Source organism: Nymphalis io, chromosome Z, assembly GCF_905147045.1.
Source record: "Nymphalis io chromosome Z, ilAglIoxx1.1, whole genome shotgun sequence".
Taxonomy (NCBI): Eukaryota; Metazoa; Arthropoda; class Insecta; order Lepidoptera; family Nymphalidae; genus Nymphalis; species Nymphalis io.
Genome location: NC_065918.1, coordinates 4,503,534 through 4,521,138, shown reverse-complemented (window position 1 = coordinate 4,521,138; position 17,605 = coordinate 4,503,534). Strand labels below are relative to the sequence as shown.

Genomic DNA, 17,605 nt, shown 5'->3' with positions numbered 1-17,605 from the left:
AAGAGTGAAAGATGCGGATTGGCTGCAGGTGTTCGTTCCCACCGCCCTTCGCATACAAATACTGTCAGACTTACAGACACATTTTTCTTTTTAAAAAAGGGCATTATTTCCTTCTATGCCATTTTAGACCTCGGTTTGTAATAATAGTTTACTTATAATTCATAAGCTATTTCTTTATTCCGTTTGTAAAATAATAGATACCTATTCGATATTTTTTAAAGTCTAGCATGAGTAAAATTATACATTCACGAGAAAGTAATGTATCGTCAAATTGTAGAATAGAGGAAAAAAATGGTACATTATTTAAATTATAAGTCGATTAAAACTATTATTGTTAATAACTAAGATTACAAGAATGCGCACTAGAATTAAACAATAAGATTAGTTTTTTTTATTATTATTACTTATTATACATTTATTAATACAAGGTAATGTAACATTTGGAGCTAAATAAAAGCCAAACTGTGTTTTCTTTGTATTTATTCATCCATTAAAAACATAATTTTAACAAATTCACAGATTTGATTTCTTACAGAGTAGAAACACCGTAGTAAATAAAGTGGTTTGCGATGGTAAGGAATGTTCCTAAGTCCTTTTAATTTCTCAAGTAAAAAATTATATTTTTAGCATTTAATATAATAGACTAATTTCAATTACGTAATCTACTGTCCAGTCTTAATCATTGGACAACTATCAAAATTAAAATTTGAACTAAAGAATTTCTAACCTGCAATATTCCACCCCTTACATTATTCATTTATAACTAAAGCGTCACACAAAACTGCAGGTTTCTGAAATTAGTTTTGCGTAAGTAAACTTTGCATGAAAACATATCATATGAAATCCTATCTTACATCAAAAACCCTAATTAAAATCCCCGAATAACCTAATTTCATAATAAAATTTAAAAGAGACTAAAACCATGCTAGTGTTAAAAAAATTGTATTTGTTAAATCATGCAAAAAATACTATTATACTTCACTACTTAAATAAATATACTTCTGGTGTGACCTCTTGTTTTGGTATCAAATATAAAATATATAATAACAAATAACATTTATTCAGGCTAATGCTAAGAAATAAATAAGACATCTTATCTTTTAGGCAAAGGGCATGCGCAAAATTTATCAAAAAAGAAACAAACATAGGCATATACTCAGAAAATAAACCTTACAACAATAAACCATAAAAAAAATCCATTGACATTATTCTAGAAAAGTATTAATATGAATAGTGTCACAAAAACATGAATTAAAAGATACCATATCTATATATATAATATAATGTCATTATCTATTGTTTGATATTCATTCTGATCAAAACCAGTGGGTCTTCAATTGAATTATTTTGCATTAATTCACAATAAGCACACGTTATAAGGTGGCTTTATCCAATATATTATTATTAAATTTTAGCCAAAATTAATTAAATTTTATCATAATCTTAATTAAAGCCTAATTTGATTATTAATTTATACACAAATTTAGAATATTTCATTATTAATTTATTGTCATGTAGTAGCAATAATATATTTAATTTTTTATAATAATAAAAGTATGCAGGTAGGATCACTTTTTTTACGTTTTACTTGAGCCAAAAAGGTTATGAATAATGCTACATATATTGTGTGATTCATTATGAGACAACATTTTGTCATCACATTCATTCATGAAAGAGCTAGAACAGGTGTCCTCAAAAGAAACTCACCCTTTCAAAAGGAAAACATAACCTATCAACCTATTGACATATATACCACTACAGAGCTACATTACATTACAATATAGGTAATAGTTAAAATTTTAAATGAATAATTTACATCAACAAAACTTGAACTCTTCGACTAGTCTTGACCTGAAGTATCAACATAGTTGTTTCTTATAAATGTTAGAAAATAATGTTCCACATAGGTAAACCAATGTTTAAGCATTGTCATAAGAGCAACCAAATTGAAGTAATTGTGACAAAACTATAATAACTAAAATATAAAAATAGTTAACCATTGTCATATAAAATCTTATTCATCTATTATTCTATCTTAAGGCTACTTGATTGACCCAAGCATTGATTAACTACAAAATGTAAATATTTCTTTACATTATGCTTTATAAATTTTTTGGTGTATCAGTCATAGTCTATTAATTACTGTTGCTATCACCAGCTCTAATAATTGCAATATTATTTAAATACTTATTATTTGTTGCACTTCTATGTTGTATGTGGTTACAATAAACTTGCAGGATTAATACAACAACACGATCTACAGAATTGAGTTAAAACTATTTTATAAAATAAATAAAATTTGTGTTTCTGATGCACAAATATAACTTAGAAGAAAAATGTGTTTATTAAAAATGAATATTCAAATCTTGCATATTTTATAAATATCTAAACGTATACATTTCACTACAAATGATGCAGTAAAATAATTATAATACACAACCTAATTTTGTTTCCCTCATATAAATTTTTATTTCATTTAAAAGAAGTATAAAGACTTAGTCCACATAGCTTCTAGAACTAACAACACCCTATGCTCAAAAGATGCTTATACTGATTTCTTCTATAAACAAACATAATAAATAAACAATTTTTTTGCTTTATTGTGATTTTGGAGATAGAATTTTTACCGTTTTTATTAAAGCAGGTTTATAAATAAATGCCCATGGCAAGAAGAGCAAGAAACCAGAGAAATATAAACTAGCATATACTCGCAACCACTTTGAAAATACTTTTACATCAAATGGAATCAAGCTCCATCCCATAAAAACTATAGTATAAGATTTTAGTAAGACATAGAGCAAGTATTTAGCAGGAGATGCCCAGAGTTTATTGTAAATCTCAGTTTTTGATAGTATGCTTTCCAATTCTTTTTCCATATATATTATAATAAACTCATTGAAAAAAGTCACATAGTAACCTGAGCGAGTACCATGCCAGATAGCTAGGAAAAACAGAGTGAAAAATTGACTGAGATTTCTATTACCCAAGAACTTGAGACGCTTGTAGATGTACTCAGCTGCAAAGTGATTTGTGTTACAATTGAAGCTGTCTATGTAGTGTTGAAATTTAGTTGCACCTTCGAACCTCATAAGTTTAATATTGTTACAACCATCCCACTGTGACACTTCTCCCATCTCTGTCTTCTTAGTCCCATTATAAGACAATCCAAAACGGATACATGAAGCTATAACAAAAGGTATATTTAGTTTCTGATTATGTAACTGTTTATAAATTGTATTAAGAAAGTGTAAGTTTTAAAATAAAAACTAAATTATTTCACACCTTCTGTCAGCAACCAGCATGCTATGTATTTGTATAGAGCAAAATGTGCCCATAAACCACTATAAAAGTGACGGTATATAATTGACGTCTCCCAAAACTCATCAGAAAGCATATATTTCATACTAAATACTGATACTGAAAAAGAATAAACAATAATTTTAATTTAATCAATTACAATGCTGCAATGCTTCATTTTTCATAGCGATGCACTTATTTATAAAAACTTTAGATTTGTTTAGACTAAAAATTTGTTCAAACTTAATAAGCAATAGAAATGTAGTAGTATATATTATAATAAAAAATGGTTAATGAATTTTATAATGAAAATATGTACTCATTTTTGTTTCAGTTTACAGACATGAGTTTTTATTATAAAAAAGCAATAAAGATTATGCTGATCATGAGTTGTGTTTTTCTTATTTTACTTTATCTAGATGCAATGCTAAGATTAAATTAATTTTAATCAAGAATAGTTCCATCATATCTTAATAGAAAGTTATAGTTTAAATACAAAAATTCTTACTTCCAACTTGAAAAGCCACTAAATAGCTTAAGCCCTGGATGAGTCTCTTCATAGCTTGATCTTCCAAAACTTGAGCTTCTTTCTCAACAGGAAATTTATCAGATACAAAGTCAAGGTATCGCCTAAATGAAAATATTGGGCCCACAAGGAAACATGACGGGAAATAAATGAACCCAATCAATTCCAGAAACCCAGGAGTAGATTCCAGGGCAGTTTTCTTATTATTATCAGAAAGTTTCTCTCCCTTTAACATTTTTTTTCCATCCCATAGATCAAACGAGAGTGCTATTAACTTTAAAGTCAGGACACAATGAGGCATTGTCCAAGTTATATCATAATCTTCTGATTCTGTTACTACATATCCAACCAAAAGATATGTCATATTGAAAATAAATGTTATAATTGCATTGTGCTTACCAGGTCCTAATATTTTTGTACTTAAATAAATAACAACAGCTGGTATCACATTGTGGTAGAATGATAAACCAAAATTGTATAAGGCTATATCCAGACCAGTAACAATGAAGTAAAGATTTCTGTATTCTTTGTACTCTTTCACATGCTTGTTATATATAATACCTAAAGGATATCCTAATAAGATAGAAATTAAAAGTTTTAATGCTGGCTCTGTCGTACCAATCAAGTAGGAAGCTAATGGCACTGGGCTAATGCCGATCCAGCTTAGCAGAGATAAAAAGAGGCCAAACATGATGAATTTCCTGTAAATAATATTACATAATATTATATACTAACAGAAAAAAAATATTCATATAACGAACTCTATTTGCAGGTATGTCATAATGATATTGACATTATAATGTAAATTGTGATAACGATAGCTACACTCTTTTGATTAATATAATAATTTAAAATTAATATTTAAACAAATCTCATTATTTTTTCAATACACACTTTACTTAGGCTTAAACTCGATGTCGAATTTTCAATTCAAACACATTATAAATAAAAAATAAATATTATAATTACTTTAAAACTACCTGAATATATTTTGAAGTTGCTGTTTCACGGTTTCAGAATTTAAATTTTAAATGGATCATATATCTATGAATCATTTATAAAACACGTATGGCAGAAGAAAGAAACAATTAAAGAATAAAGGAAAATTGAGAATATTACAAAGAATGAATGCTGAGTATTAAAGGTCAGTTTAGTTTATTGTAAAAAGTACAACTTACAACGGGCACACTCAGTGTGAGGTAAGCAATAATCATTTCCAAAAGAAAAATTTGTGACAAATTAGTGATGTTGCTATTATACGTAAATGCAATGCGTATTCATTCTATGTTGATTAGTAATTACTTTATTTTTTCTAAATTAATAATTTTAAGAAAAAAAAAGATTTGCAACGTAAATAAGTTAAAGATAAAATATAATTCATGAATAGTGCGTTAATTAAAACCCTAAAAAAATTAAATTACTAGACGGTATAAAGGTATGTTCACATTAAACAATATATTTTTTTATATTTTATCATTTGGAATACCAAAAATACAAACTTGTAATAGTGTCTGCTAAAATTTTATATTTTTATAGTGATAAGTGTTTTTTAACCAAAAGAACGATTTGTAAAGCCCATTAGAATTAATCTTTTTTTTTAATCTGTTCTCAACGCCTTAGTACTGTGCCTTGTTAGAAACTTTATGTTTATAAAATAAAACTATTAATTATATTTTTTTTAGGAATTCAACTTTAATTGAAAAAAAAATGCATTATTCGCCTTTACATATGATATGATTGCACGACTTTGTGCTAATGGTCAATTGTTTCTACGTATGTGTGCGTCGTGATTGCCATTAATCAATTGATTCTATTGCTGCTCTCAATTTAAGTAATCTATGTTTACGTATTGATGTCTTAAATGAAAGGTTTATGTAATAGGTGGTTCTGTTTTTTGTTTAATGAAATATCTCACATCTAATATATTTCATATTTAATGTCCGTCTAGTAAAAGAATTATCCATTCTAACTTACAACAACAAAAACAACATGAACATAAAAACAACTTATTACCTACTTTATATTTGTGACCATTGAATATTATTTTTTATACGTGATGGCAAAATATATAATATCATGATCATGATATTATTTATATTATCTATTAATAAAAGTTACTTTTTGTATGTATTAGAATATGTTAATGACCATATAAGTGACTGGTATTTCGAACTTTATTATTATTCATCACCCATTCACACAATAACGTCCATTCCTCTTGTATCAAACACTCGGTAAGAGCTGTAAGTCAAGTGATAAATATATCAATAATTAAAAAATCAAATAACTGATAACTTATCGTTGGTCGAATCGTTAGTCCTAAGTTATACGTGTTGATTTTTTATATTTATTTTTAACACATTGTAAATTCTAAATAAGCATTAGGTACATTTATATACGTAGGTGTAGAACATGCGCTCGTCGCGCACCCAATCAGTTAGTCTGGATTGCTTCGCATTCGCAAGCGAGTGGTTAGCTGTTCTATCTACAATAAAGCTATTACAGTTCCCAAGTACTTGCTACAAGTTTCTTTTGATTTGTATACAAAAGGCGGTTTCTTGGCCGGTCGGAACTGTGGCAAGCGCTTAAACAATTTCTTAAAGCCAATCTAAAAGGCAAATTCACACGTTGAATCTTTAAAAACTTGGCAAGTGTGTGGATGTACCATTAGAAATACCATTAACTTTATACTAGCTTATAGACCAAAGGTAATCTATGGTTTATAATACAATGAGATTACTATTTAAAATTCAATTGTCATTTGCCGAAAGCCAAAGAGTAAGTAAATGAAATTATATTCATGTTTCTATCACATTTGGACTTGGATGAAGCTTAAAGGATTCTAATACTGACGTGAGTTGTTAAATATTTTTGTTTGTTATATTTTTAGTATTTCGGTGAAATAAAATATTTCAGTTCAATAATACGAAGTAAGAGAGCAATGGCAAACAAATATTGATTAAATTTAAAAGGTAAAATTGTACATTTAAAATTCATTAAAATTGAATGAGTACAAATAGATCACAAAATATTGTTAACTTTTATTAACAAAAGTATGATTCTGAAGTCTTAATTGAGTATTGAAAGGATTACACCGGTTTTCTCAATACTTAAAATTGTATCATAAATTAATTACACGATGGCTTTAACAAGTTTAACATTATCGAATACAATTTTTTTTATGTAATAGGTAGGTGGACGTGCAAATGGGCCGCCTGATGGTAAGTGATCACCACCACCCATAGACATTGGCGTGGACAAATAATAACCATTACATCGCCAATGCCCCACCAACCTTGGGGACTGAGATATTATGTCCCTTGTGCCTGGCTCACTCACCCTTCAAACCAAAACATAACAATACTAAGTATTGCTGCTTATCGGTAGAATATCTGATCACTGGGTGCTACCCACCCAGACGGGCCTGCATAAAACCCTACCACCAGGTCGAATACATTTCATACTGGTTTTGTGGGTGTTTTGCAAAAAATACTAAGTGTAAGAACCATCAATCTAAAAATTACACTGGAACACAAAAATACTCATTTACACTTCAAACAGGAAAACACCCATTAAGCCGTGTTGTTTAGCGATAGAGTAAGTGATGTGCAGTAGAGTAGGTGGGCTTGCACAAATCCCTACCACCAAGTAATATATTTTTATCCTTATTGATTTCACAAACATATTGCATTGACAGAAAATAATTTTGCTTACAAGGAATAGGAGTCTTAAGAATTGAATTTTTTGGTCAGATCTTTTGATTATCCAAATAGTTCATTTTTATATAATAATGTATAATTTTATAAATCCATAATCAAGTTATAATTTGCAAATTAATTGGAGAATATTTGTTCTTTTTAGTATTTTTGGTATAAAAGTCTGCTCTCAAAAAAAAAAAACTGTGATTAATCTGGGTTAAAAAACATGTTAAATTTATTAAAAACAATAATTTTTTTTTTTATGTAGAGAATGGTAGAAAATAGTAAATATATTTTAAGTTCATTAATACATTTTGTAGTGTGAACTACTAAAATTTGTGGGAAACACTACACTTATTTTAAAGTAATTTTTTATCTAATTTATACCAGAAAATAAACTATGAAATATATATTTTTCAAAAAATAAAAACTTGAATTTGAATTATGTTCATTTTTGTTTAAAAAAAAATCATTTAATTAATAGTGATATATACTATTTACTGTTATAACTAATTATATTTTGAATTGTTTGTAAGTTGACAGAACAGTTCCACCAAAATGGAGTCTGCTGGTGATTGGTGTCTTATTGAAAGTGATCCCGGTGTATTTACACAGTTAATCAAAACATTCGGTAAGTTAATTTTAAACTATAGTTGTAACAGATAAATATGTATATAATGTTACATTCTTAGATGTTCAAATTCGGATTGTACTTTAATATGAATATGCTGTTTCACCTTTACCCTTTTTCAGGTGTTAATGGAGTTCAAGTTGAGGAAATGTGGTCAATAGATGAAGGGGAGGGAGTATTTGATAATTTAAGGTAAAATTATTTTTGTTTATAGTGTCATATTTAAATTTGCTTAACTTATGACAGTCAAATTATTTATTAAATTATAAAACATGTGCAGTCAAACAGTCAATTAAAAATATTTGATTAATGTATTATAATATATATAATTAAGAGAATGAGAGATAAAAATGGTTTAAATGACTTATAGGCCTGTTCATGGACTTATTTTCCTCTTCAAATATTTACAACATGAGGAGCCACCACATCCCGTTGTGACAGATGGTCGCTTGGAGACGATATATTTTGCCAAACAGGTATATTATATATACTTCAATTTTAATAATAAAATATATGATCTCATTCGTACATTTTTTATTTTTTATTAATAAAAAAATGTAAATAATAATAAGCTTAGTATCCAATCCAATGGTTAACCTTGGAATACAATTTATGTTGATTTGATGTATTTACACATAAATTTTGCATTAAATAAGTATGTATTTACGAATTAAAAAGTCTATCTATATAAATTTCAGGTTATAAACAATGCATGTGCTACGCAAGCTGTTGTAAGCTTATTACTGAACTGCAATCATCCAGATGTAGACTTAGGACCTGAACTAACGAAGTTAAAGGAATTTAGTATGTCGTTTGACCCAAGAATGCGTGGTCTCACTCTAAGCAATTCCCAGACTATACGCACTGCCCACAATTCAATGTCCAATCAAACACTTTTCGAATTTGATCAAAAGGCACCAACAAAAGTAAGTCTTACTTTCTTACCTAAAGCTATTGATAATATCATATGCTTGTTTCATCTCAATCATAGTTGTAACTGTAAGATTAAACATTACTCAGGTTGGAAATTTGAAATAGGGCATTAGGACTACCTTATCTGTTACAGCAATAGCTAAATGTTGATTTAATTACTGTCCTAAAATTTTAGGATATTTATATTGATATTGACAGATTTCAAAAGAATAGTTTGTCTTCCACTTAAATTTACTAATTACTATTATTAATTGTCCAAAACATATTTTCACTTTAATTGTTTTTTTTTTGTGATTTTTGGTATTTCTTATTACTGTACTGTTACTCCTTTACAGTAGTACACAGTAGTATCACATAATTACGTAAATCGTAACCTCTTTGGTTAAAACCCAGGTTTCAACTTGGGCGAGTTTAATTTACTTTGAATTTGTAATCCTCAGCAGTAAATGGAAACATCTTGAGGAAACACAGCTGCTGTATTCCTGCAGCTGTATTTGTTAAGGCAACTATGTTTGATGCACTATATCAAATTTCCAGCTTATAAAACATTTAAGCTCAATTGCTCCAATCATTTAAAAATATTATAAAATCATTTTTGTTTTGTATCATCAATTTTTTTTTTGTAGGACGAAGATGCATATCATTTTATTGGTTACATTCCCATAAATGGTCGTCTTTATGAGCTGGATGGTCTTCGGGAAGGGCCAATCGATCATGGTCCGATAGCGCCTGGACAAGATTGGCTCAGTGTTGTACAACCTATTATAAAGAAGAGAATCAATGTGTAAGCATAAAAAAATCGTTTTTCATTTTGTTTAAGATACAAACTACTATTGTGCTGTTTCATATATAAAACAGGAAAAAGATCTTAGGTTATCTTTTCTGAACCTGTCGTAGATTTTTGGCAATCACTACTGGAATGTAATACTTCCTATAATATTGTATAAAGATTTACACTTGCCCTGGATTAAAGTAAAGATTTACAAATGAAGTGCAAAAACTGAAAATATTATCACCATATTTTTTTCTTTACTTGTTTTCTCTTTCTTTTTGTATTATGTTCCGATACATGTTTATTTTCTCACACTGTTATGATTGCACAATTTATTAAATAATATGATTTTTACAGGTATAATGAGGGTGAAATTCATTTTAACTTGATGGCTCTCATATCGGACAGAAAAATGTTATACGAGAGACAAATACAAGAATTAGTTCGCGAAACTCAAATTCTCGGTATGGAAACAGACGATACTGAAAAGGAAATACGTAGATTGAAAATGTTGATCGAATATGAAGATGCAAAAATGTTAAGATACCGTCAGGAAATGGCGCGCAGGAGACACAATTACTTGCCGTTTATCATAACCCTTTTGAAGATATTAGCTGAAGAGAAGAAACTGTTGCCGCTGTACGAGAAGGCTAAGGAGCGCGCGCTCAAGAAGGGTCAGAAGAAAGTAAGAGTATAACAGGAAGCTTCGGGAGGGCGCAGGGTTGAACGATCACGTCCCCCGCGCCGCGTCTCCCCGTCTAGCCCCTCGCGAGTGCTGGCCCCCTCTGAACATATGCAATATTCTTTAGCTGATTTAGACTCTATATTTATAGAACCACAAGGTTCGCGTACTCAAACTTTTGAATTTGAACCACAACCGAAAATGCCAGATAACTTCATGGAATCCCCTAATAGTATAGATTTGGACATGATGCCATCGGATGATTTTCTAAAGGATGTTATGCTAGAGCCTGGCTTGGAACACAGTCTTTTAGATGTTGATAATATATTTGATGATAATTTGATGCTTGGGACAGATGATTTACCTCAAGGCGATATACTGGATACAGATGACTTTCTCTTAAATAACTATTTAAACCAACCGGAGCCTGAACAGAGACAAGACAATTTAGATTAGTCATTGTATTATGCTAATATATCATTATGTATTCTCATGCGGCGTTTAACAATATTTAATAGCTGTAAAGCTTTTTCGATATTATCGCTTTGTAGATTTATGAAATATAATATACTTTGTAATATTGTATATTTTTGTTCTGAGTTGGCATTTTGCGATATTTAATAGCAGATAAACTCTGCGATAATATCGCTTCGTAGATTTATTAAGTATAATATATCATACATTAAAAATTTAAATTAGTAAATGGTGATTATTTATGGAAGGACTAAACTTTGTCGTTATTATAATAATATAATGTTCTGCAATAATTTATGAAGAAGTATTCTCTTTCTAATGTAGAATTGTTTGTATTATAATGAAATATTAATTATTCTACAAATAATACTTAAGATTTATTTAAATCATCTAAATGATGAAAATTGTTTATTGATCTAGTTAAAATTTAATTGTTTAATTAATATTCTGAAAACGTCTTAAAATGTATAACTACACACTTTTTAAGAGTTCTAACTGGGTGTTATTGTAAGATTTAATAACAAATATAATTGAACATCACACTGTTTATATGATGAATTAGTTTCAGATTATGTGATTATTATCTAGTATTCAGTGTCTATGTGTGTCTGTGTAGTAGTATCCCATTGCTATATAAAATTTAGTTAAGTGCATTCCTCGCATAATTATATAAAATACATAGTTTTTTGCATTTATATTCTTAATAAAATATAATATTACAATAATCAATGTATTATATATGCAGATAACAAGCGTTATTTATCGCAAATAAATATTTTACAATAAAATGTACATTTTAAAATATTTATTAAGTGTAGCGGTTCTTAAAAATAAATTATTAAGTAAAAAAAAAGTTAAGGCTAGTTTTGGTGATTAAAAAATCTGAATGTTGTTGTTTATAGTTAATATTTCATTATTGGAAGGGGATATACATATGTAAATATCTTATGTTACAGAAGAACATCAAAATTCAGAAAGGGGTCACATGAGATGGTACAAATATTAAAATATTCTAATTAGATTGCTGTCTTTTGTGCTGTTTTGGACACTGATTTTTATTTTAGAAACTTACGGCTTCATCTATAAATGTCGTTTAGAGGTTGATTATGCAATGTTGTACTTTTCTTTGAATATCAAATCAACTATGACAGAAAGAAATAAATCAGTGTTTCGATAAAAAGCCGCTAAACGACGTTTGTAAGGCTGTTCATAATTAATAAGTTAATCAATATACCATGCATAGTATTATGCTCGTGAATATGAGAATTAAGTTTATTATTCACTGAGTTGCCGGATCCTATTAAAGGATACAATTTTTATGTCGGCGTTCCGTGTGGCCTTATTGATGTAATTAGTATATTATATTTCTAGTCTTTTGTGCTGGATCGACTTACAGTGTAAGTATTAAAAACAGTTATGTAAAGCATTTATTCATTTGTTATATGAAAATACCAGCTGATGTAAAAATATTACACGTTGTAACAAAATTCTTAACTAGATCGTCTCCATTTAGTACTTAGATTTAGGTTCCTAGGTGTCGGTCAAGATGAGAAATATAACAACGTTAATAAAATTGTTAAAATCCACGGCTCTGTTCTTTTTTCTGATGTCTCGTTAATATCTTGATGTAATGTAATTAATATCCATTAATGCTTAAATAATCGTAATCAAAATATATTAGATAAAATAGTTAAAATGTATGTAACTGTTGTAAGTCTCGTTTGTGATTTCGCACCTTGCCAGGTTACTGTAGTAAGGAATGATTCATTTTACGGACCCTAAAATTGTCTACGAGGCGTAATTTATAAGCTGCTATTGGCTTGTTATAAATAATATGAGAGAAGATGATTCGAATGTATGTAAATGTTAAATATTCTGATATCCGTAAGCGAACCAAATTGTTTCTCGGTGTACCAAAGACCGGGCTTTTGTGGTAGTAATACTATTGTTAATATGAAGTACGTCGATGCGTTTTTGTGCAATTTATTGAAAATCAATAGAATTTTAAAGTTCAAAAGTAGTTCTTCTTATGACCTTTATCTAAGTCTAAGAGTTGAATATTATCTTTGTATCTTTAGAACAGCAATTGTAACTGCATTTGTCCTTTTTCAATGAAGTAGTCGATGGCTTTCCTTTGGTGTCAATAAATATAGTGTTGCTAAAGACCTGATTTGTTTTAATATTTATTTATTTACTAGCTACCTACTTGCACTTGCCCCGGATGTCGCATCTGTAGAATAAGTGCTTACAAAGGTTTATACTTAAGGAAGAACAACGTACCAGGGTCGGATTTGATACCTTGGTTGCCCTAGGCCTATGCCGTCTTCCTACTTCTTGTTGAATTTAATAATCGAAATTATACTGAATTATAACTATATACTATATATAAATTGTTTTGGATGGTGGCTTGAACACATTTTTAGTTTTTAAATGTTGATTTGATCAGAGGGCGCGACAAGTAAAAAATTAAAATTATCTAAATAAAATTTCAAAATGTCGAAGTTTTGGCTTTGTTATCGAGAGAAACAATACCTATTCTAAATGAAATTAAAAATATTTTGTTTTTAAAAAGAGGCTACATTATTGATACAATTAATTGAAGTACATTTAACTTTTTGGTTGCCACATGTATTAGGTATCGAAATTTTCTGAGTTCACCAATTTGGACCCGTAAGTATTCAAAACGCAAGTTGTTTTTTGTAAATCAATTTCACACGATGTCGAATTATGTTTGAGAAATTGTTTTTAACACTTTTCTAAATAGCAGTTATGTTCTAGCCTCTAGGCCGTCTTTGCAGTTTCTTTTGGTCCACAATTTTGCATATCACCTACGGATCCTGTTTTTTCAAAATCATGCACTATATGGTAAACGTATATGATATACATAAAGATACAGTAATCGATGATTGATATTTAATAAACGTTGGTTGATTGCGATAAACCAAAACCATAATTTCCCAAGACTTTTATTGTACGAGTGTTAAATATTAAAGGGCAAAACTAATATTTACCAAAATGACGGCAAAAAAAGTAGCATGTTTGTATAAACTAATAAATAAATGCTATAAAATAATACTTAGTAATTTCTTGCTAAGTAAGCTTCTTATTTTTTTTATTATTAAATTGCACCCGTTTTTTAACGCTCGAAAAACGCATTACGCGTTTCCCCCACGGGAACAGTGGAGGGGTATGTGGGGCTCGCCGGTGTCCAAGGTACCAAGGTACCCGAACATCGGAATACCCACTAAAAAACCAGCGGTACCCTTTCCGTCTTAACGAGGAGCGCCACGGGATCGCTTTCGCGTGCTACCGTGTAGTAAATTGCACCCGTGCAAGTTGCTCGTACATAAAAAGTGGCACAAAGGTACAATAATAATTAGGAGTTGGTACCGATATGATTTTGTACATTCATGATATTACAGACGACAAGGTAATTGTGAGTAGTTGAAATGAAAGTCACTTTAGGATAATATGACATAAAGTTTGCTTGAATCGAATACATTAAAATAAAAACATAGAGGAAATAGATTTGTTCATACTTTTATCATTTACTATCCATTGCTTTTTACAATAAGATAACAATAAAACAAATAGTTTTACTATAGAAGACAGAAGTAATAATATTTAAGCCGTTACACAAACACGGACATAGCTTTTTTCAACATCCTTAATATTATAACTGCGAAAGTAAGTTTTTTGTTTGTAACGCTTTCAAGTGTTAACTACTTAACCGATCATCATAAAATTTTGCGTATACGTTGTTGTCAGGTAAGTACAGAAAATGACATACCCTACCTAACAACAGCGCTCCCTTCATAGGCAGCTCGAAGCTGCGGGCGGGAACTAGTTGCAAATATAAATATAAATAAAGTAAAGAACCGAGTAGCCCAGTGGGTACGTGAATCTTAACCGATGATTGTTAGTACAAACTTGGACAAGCAGTGAGTTTTCATATCCTTAATTTGTATTTATAATAAAAGAAAACATCGTGAGAAAACCTGCGCTAAAATGCACATGCATTTGAGCAATGTGCATTTATTTATGGATAACCTTCTTTCTGCATCAGTGACATTAACAGAATACAAAAAAACAATTTTTTATTAAAAAAATCGAACGTATGTTAACCGAAGGTTAAAATCCGTACAAGTTCTATTGAATTTTTCATTGAAGAGTCACTGTGATGAAAAATGAAAAATGAGGCCACGATATGAGAGCTTAAAAAGAGGCATAAATGGAAAATATTTAATATCGCGGATTTCATCAACAAGGCAAACATTATATGAGTGTAAAGGTATAAAACATTTATGTTAAAAAAATGAAAAGTCCTTTTATTTGATGTAAGTCTATACTTTGACTTAAGACTAGACTAGAAACTAGAAATTAAAACTAGACTATTCTAGTCTTCCACCATTAAAAATATAATAAAATCACCAATTAATTTGGTTTTAAAATTAGTTAGACTGTCTCTTGTAACCATTCGTTTTTTCCTTTTTTTAATAATTATAAAATAATAATAAATAGCCTCCAAAATCTAAACAGTTGTCGAACTAAATTAAACAAACTGAACTGTTTTATGTATGCCAAGATGTTTCTACAGTAACGAAAGCTAATTATGTAACATTGAAATGTGCCATGAAGTGGCACAAGTATTTAATTTTTTTAATGATCATGTCCTTGAACTATTGTTTTGATTATTTATTATTTAAATATTATTTTATGTTTAAAATTAAGTGCTCATATATAAACTTAGTCCAAGATAGCGTAATGGCTTCATTTTTACATCTAGGAAGATATTTAAGGATAGGTTTACCTAGGAAGATTGTCTTTGTAAATTTAATATTACTGAAGCAATGAAATAATTCTCTGGTAAAATAAATAAGCAGGCTTTATTGATCAATGTCCTAGTTATCATGGTCAGGCTGAAGATGTGGGTCATGTAAATTATGGTAATAATCGTCTATAGGTACTAAACTTATGTTATGAAGGATTCATGCAATTTAGGTAATTATTAAGCTTTCATGGAAATTATTCGAAAACATAAAAGTATTCACTAATATACATATCGTTTATTTTATCATTTTTTTAACATACTAATTATTTCTTTTAAATCTCAAAACTGGCGAATTTACTTTTATTTTTTCGATTCGGAAAGTCGGGACCGGATATAGAGGCAAAAGTATCTGTCTCGCGTTGATATTAACAACGGAAACTTATAGCAATCCTCAAATCATCAATGCATCTCGTTGGAATCATTTTACGCTTTAAGTAATTAATTTGCTTGTTTGTTTATTTAGTGCAGATTCAGAAGTAATTACATTAGCTTATGAGATTAGTTATTAAGATTTAAATGTTAATTTTTGCTTTTCCGCTTCATATTTTTAACAAAAAATTAAATCGGAGAAACTGATTTGTGATGTTTTTTTAAAAGAAATATTTGTCCTAAATCACAGTGATAGTATGAATGGAAAAATTATTTTAATTTAATATATTTCTACTTTAGTAAAATATAATAGAAACCCATAGCGCAATGGTTTCCGGGGTACCTAGCTAACTAGCGATGTAAAAATAGCAGGTTCGTTACTAACCCAAGGAAACCCCCCTTGGGTTGGTTGTCGTCCTCACGCCTAACACAAAATTCCTTAAAACGGGATTACTAATATTTTTGAAAAAATAATAAAAATTTCTGGACTAAAGGCCTCCTCTCCCTTTTTGAGGAGAAGGTTTGGAGCTTATTCCACCACGCTGCTCCAGTGCCATATGGTGGAATATACACGTGGCAGAATTTCAGTGAAATTATACATATGCAGGTTCCTCACGATGTTTTCCTTCACCGTAAAGAACGAGATGAATTATAATCACAAATTAATCACATGAAAATTCAGTGATGCTTGCCCGTGTTTGAACCTACGATCAACGGCTAAGATTCACGCGTTCTTACCACTGGGCCATCTCGGTTTCTATATTATTTTATTCGGTTCCTATATTATTTAGTCCAAGGAATTACATCGAGGCTGTTATAAAAACAGCTTCACGGAAACTCGGAGTTCTGAACAAGGTGTGCGGTTTTTTCACGCCACAACAACTGTGCCTGCTGTACAAAACACAGGTACGGTCTTGCGTGGAATATTGCTCGCACCTTTGGGATGGCTCCGCTAAGTACCTACTGGAGGCCTTGGACCGGTTGCAGCGACGTGCCGTACGCATTATTGGCGACGTAAAGGTCACAAACACCCTTGAACCTTTACAATTGCGTCGTGAGATAGCAGCACTGAGCGCTTTCTATCGACTGTATCACGGCGAATGCTCTGAGGAATTATTCTCTCTAATTCCTGCTTCCCCCTTCCTTCTTAAGTCCACGCGAGCTGGTTCCCGATGTCACCGCCTAACTGTGACATCAATTCCATCGCGAACAAAGACATTTGGCAACTCCTTTCTTTGTCGCACTTCCAAAAAATGGAATTCCTTACCAGCTCACGTGTTCCCCTCCTCTTACAACCCGGGTTCCTTCAAACGAGGCGTGAAGAGGCATCTTGCGGGCCGGCAAGGCGAAGGCGGCTAGTGCAGAACGTTTTTCCCGTCTGTACTGGCCATC

At 30.2% G+C, this 17,605-nt stretch overlaps 2 protein-coding genes across 3 annotated transcripts; one reads left to right on the top strand and one right to left on the bottom strand.

The window, feature by feature from the left end:
- Window positions 1-463: 463 nt before the first annotated feature.
- LOC126780650 (lysophospholipid acyltransferase 5) lies at window positions 464-5,066 on the bottom strand. Of its 2 annotated transcripts, none has more exons than XM_050505273.1 (4): window positions 5,002-5,066; window positions 3,806-4,524; window positions 3,283-3,417; window positions 464-3,184 (listed from the first exon to the last, which is right to left on the bottom strand). In XM_050505273.1, exons 2-4 carry the CDS (start codon window positions 4,512-4,514, stop codon window positions 2,598-2,600), a joined length of 1,431 nt encoding a protein of 476 aa, XP_050361230.1. In that variant the 5' UTR covers window positions 4,515-4,524; window positions 5,002-5,066; the 3' UTR covers window positions 464-2,597. The 2 variants fall into 2 exon arrangements, with proteins under 2 accessions (XP_050361230.1, XP_050361229.1); XM_050505272.1 differs by lacking the exon at window positions 5,002-5,066 and adding an exon at window positions 4,804-4,991.
- Window positions 5,067-6,583: 1,517 nt separating this feature from the next.
- On the top strand, window positions 6,584-13,178 carry LOC126780675 (ubiquitin carboxyl-terminal hydrolase isozyme L5). The gene is made up of 7 exons (XM_050505304.1): window positions 6,584-6,676; window positions 8,058-8,152; window positions 8,275-8,344; window positions 8,523-8,628; window positions 8,851-9,078; window positions 9,712-9,869; window positions 10,215-13,178. Exons 2-7 carry the CDS (start codon window positions 8,080-8,082, stop codon window positions 10,552-10,554), a joined length of 975 nt encoding a protein of 324 aa, XP_050361261.1. The 5' UTR covers window positions 6,584-6,676; window positions 8,058-8,079; the 3' UTR covers window positions 10,555-13,178.
- The last annotated feature ends 4,427 nt before the right edge of the window (window positions 13,179-17,605 follow it).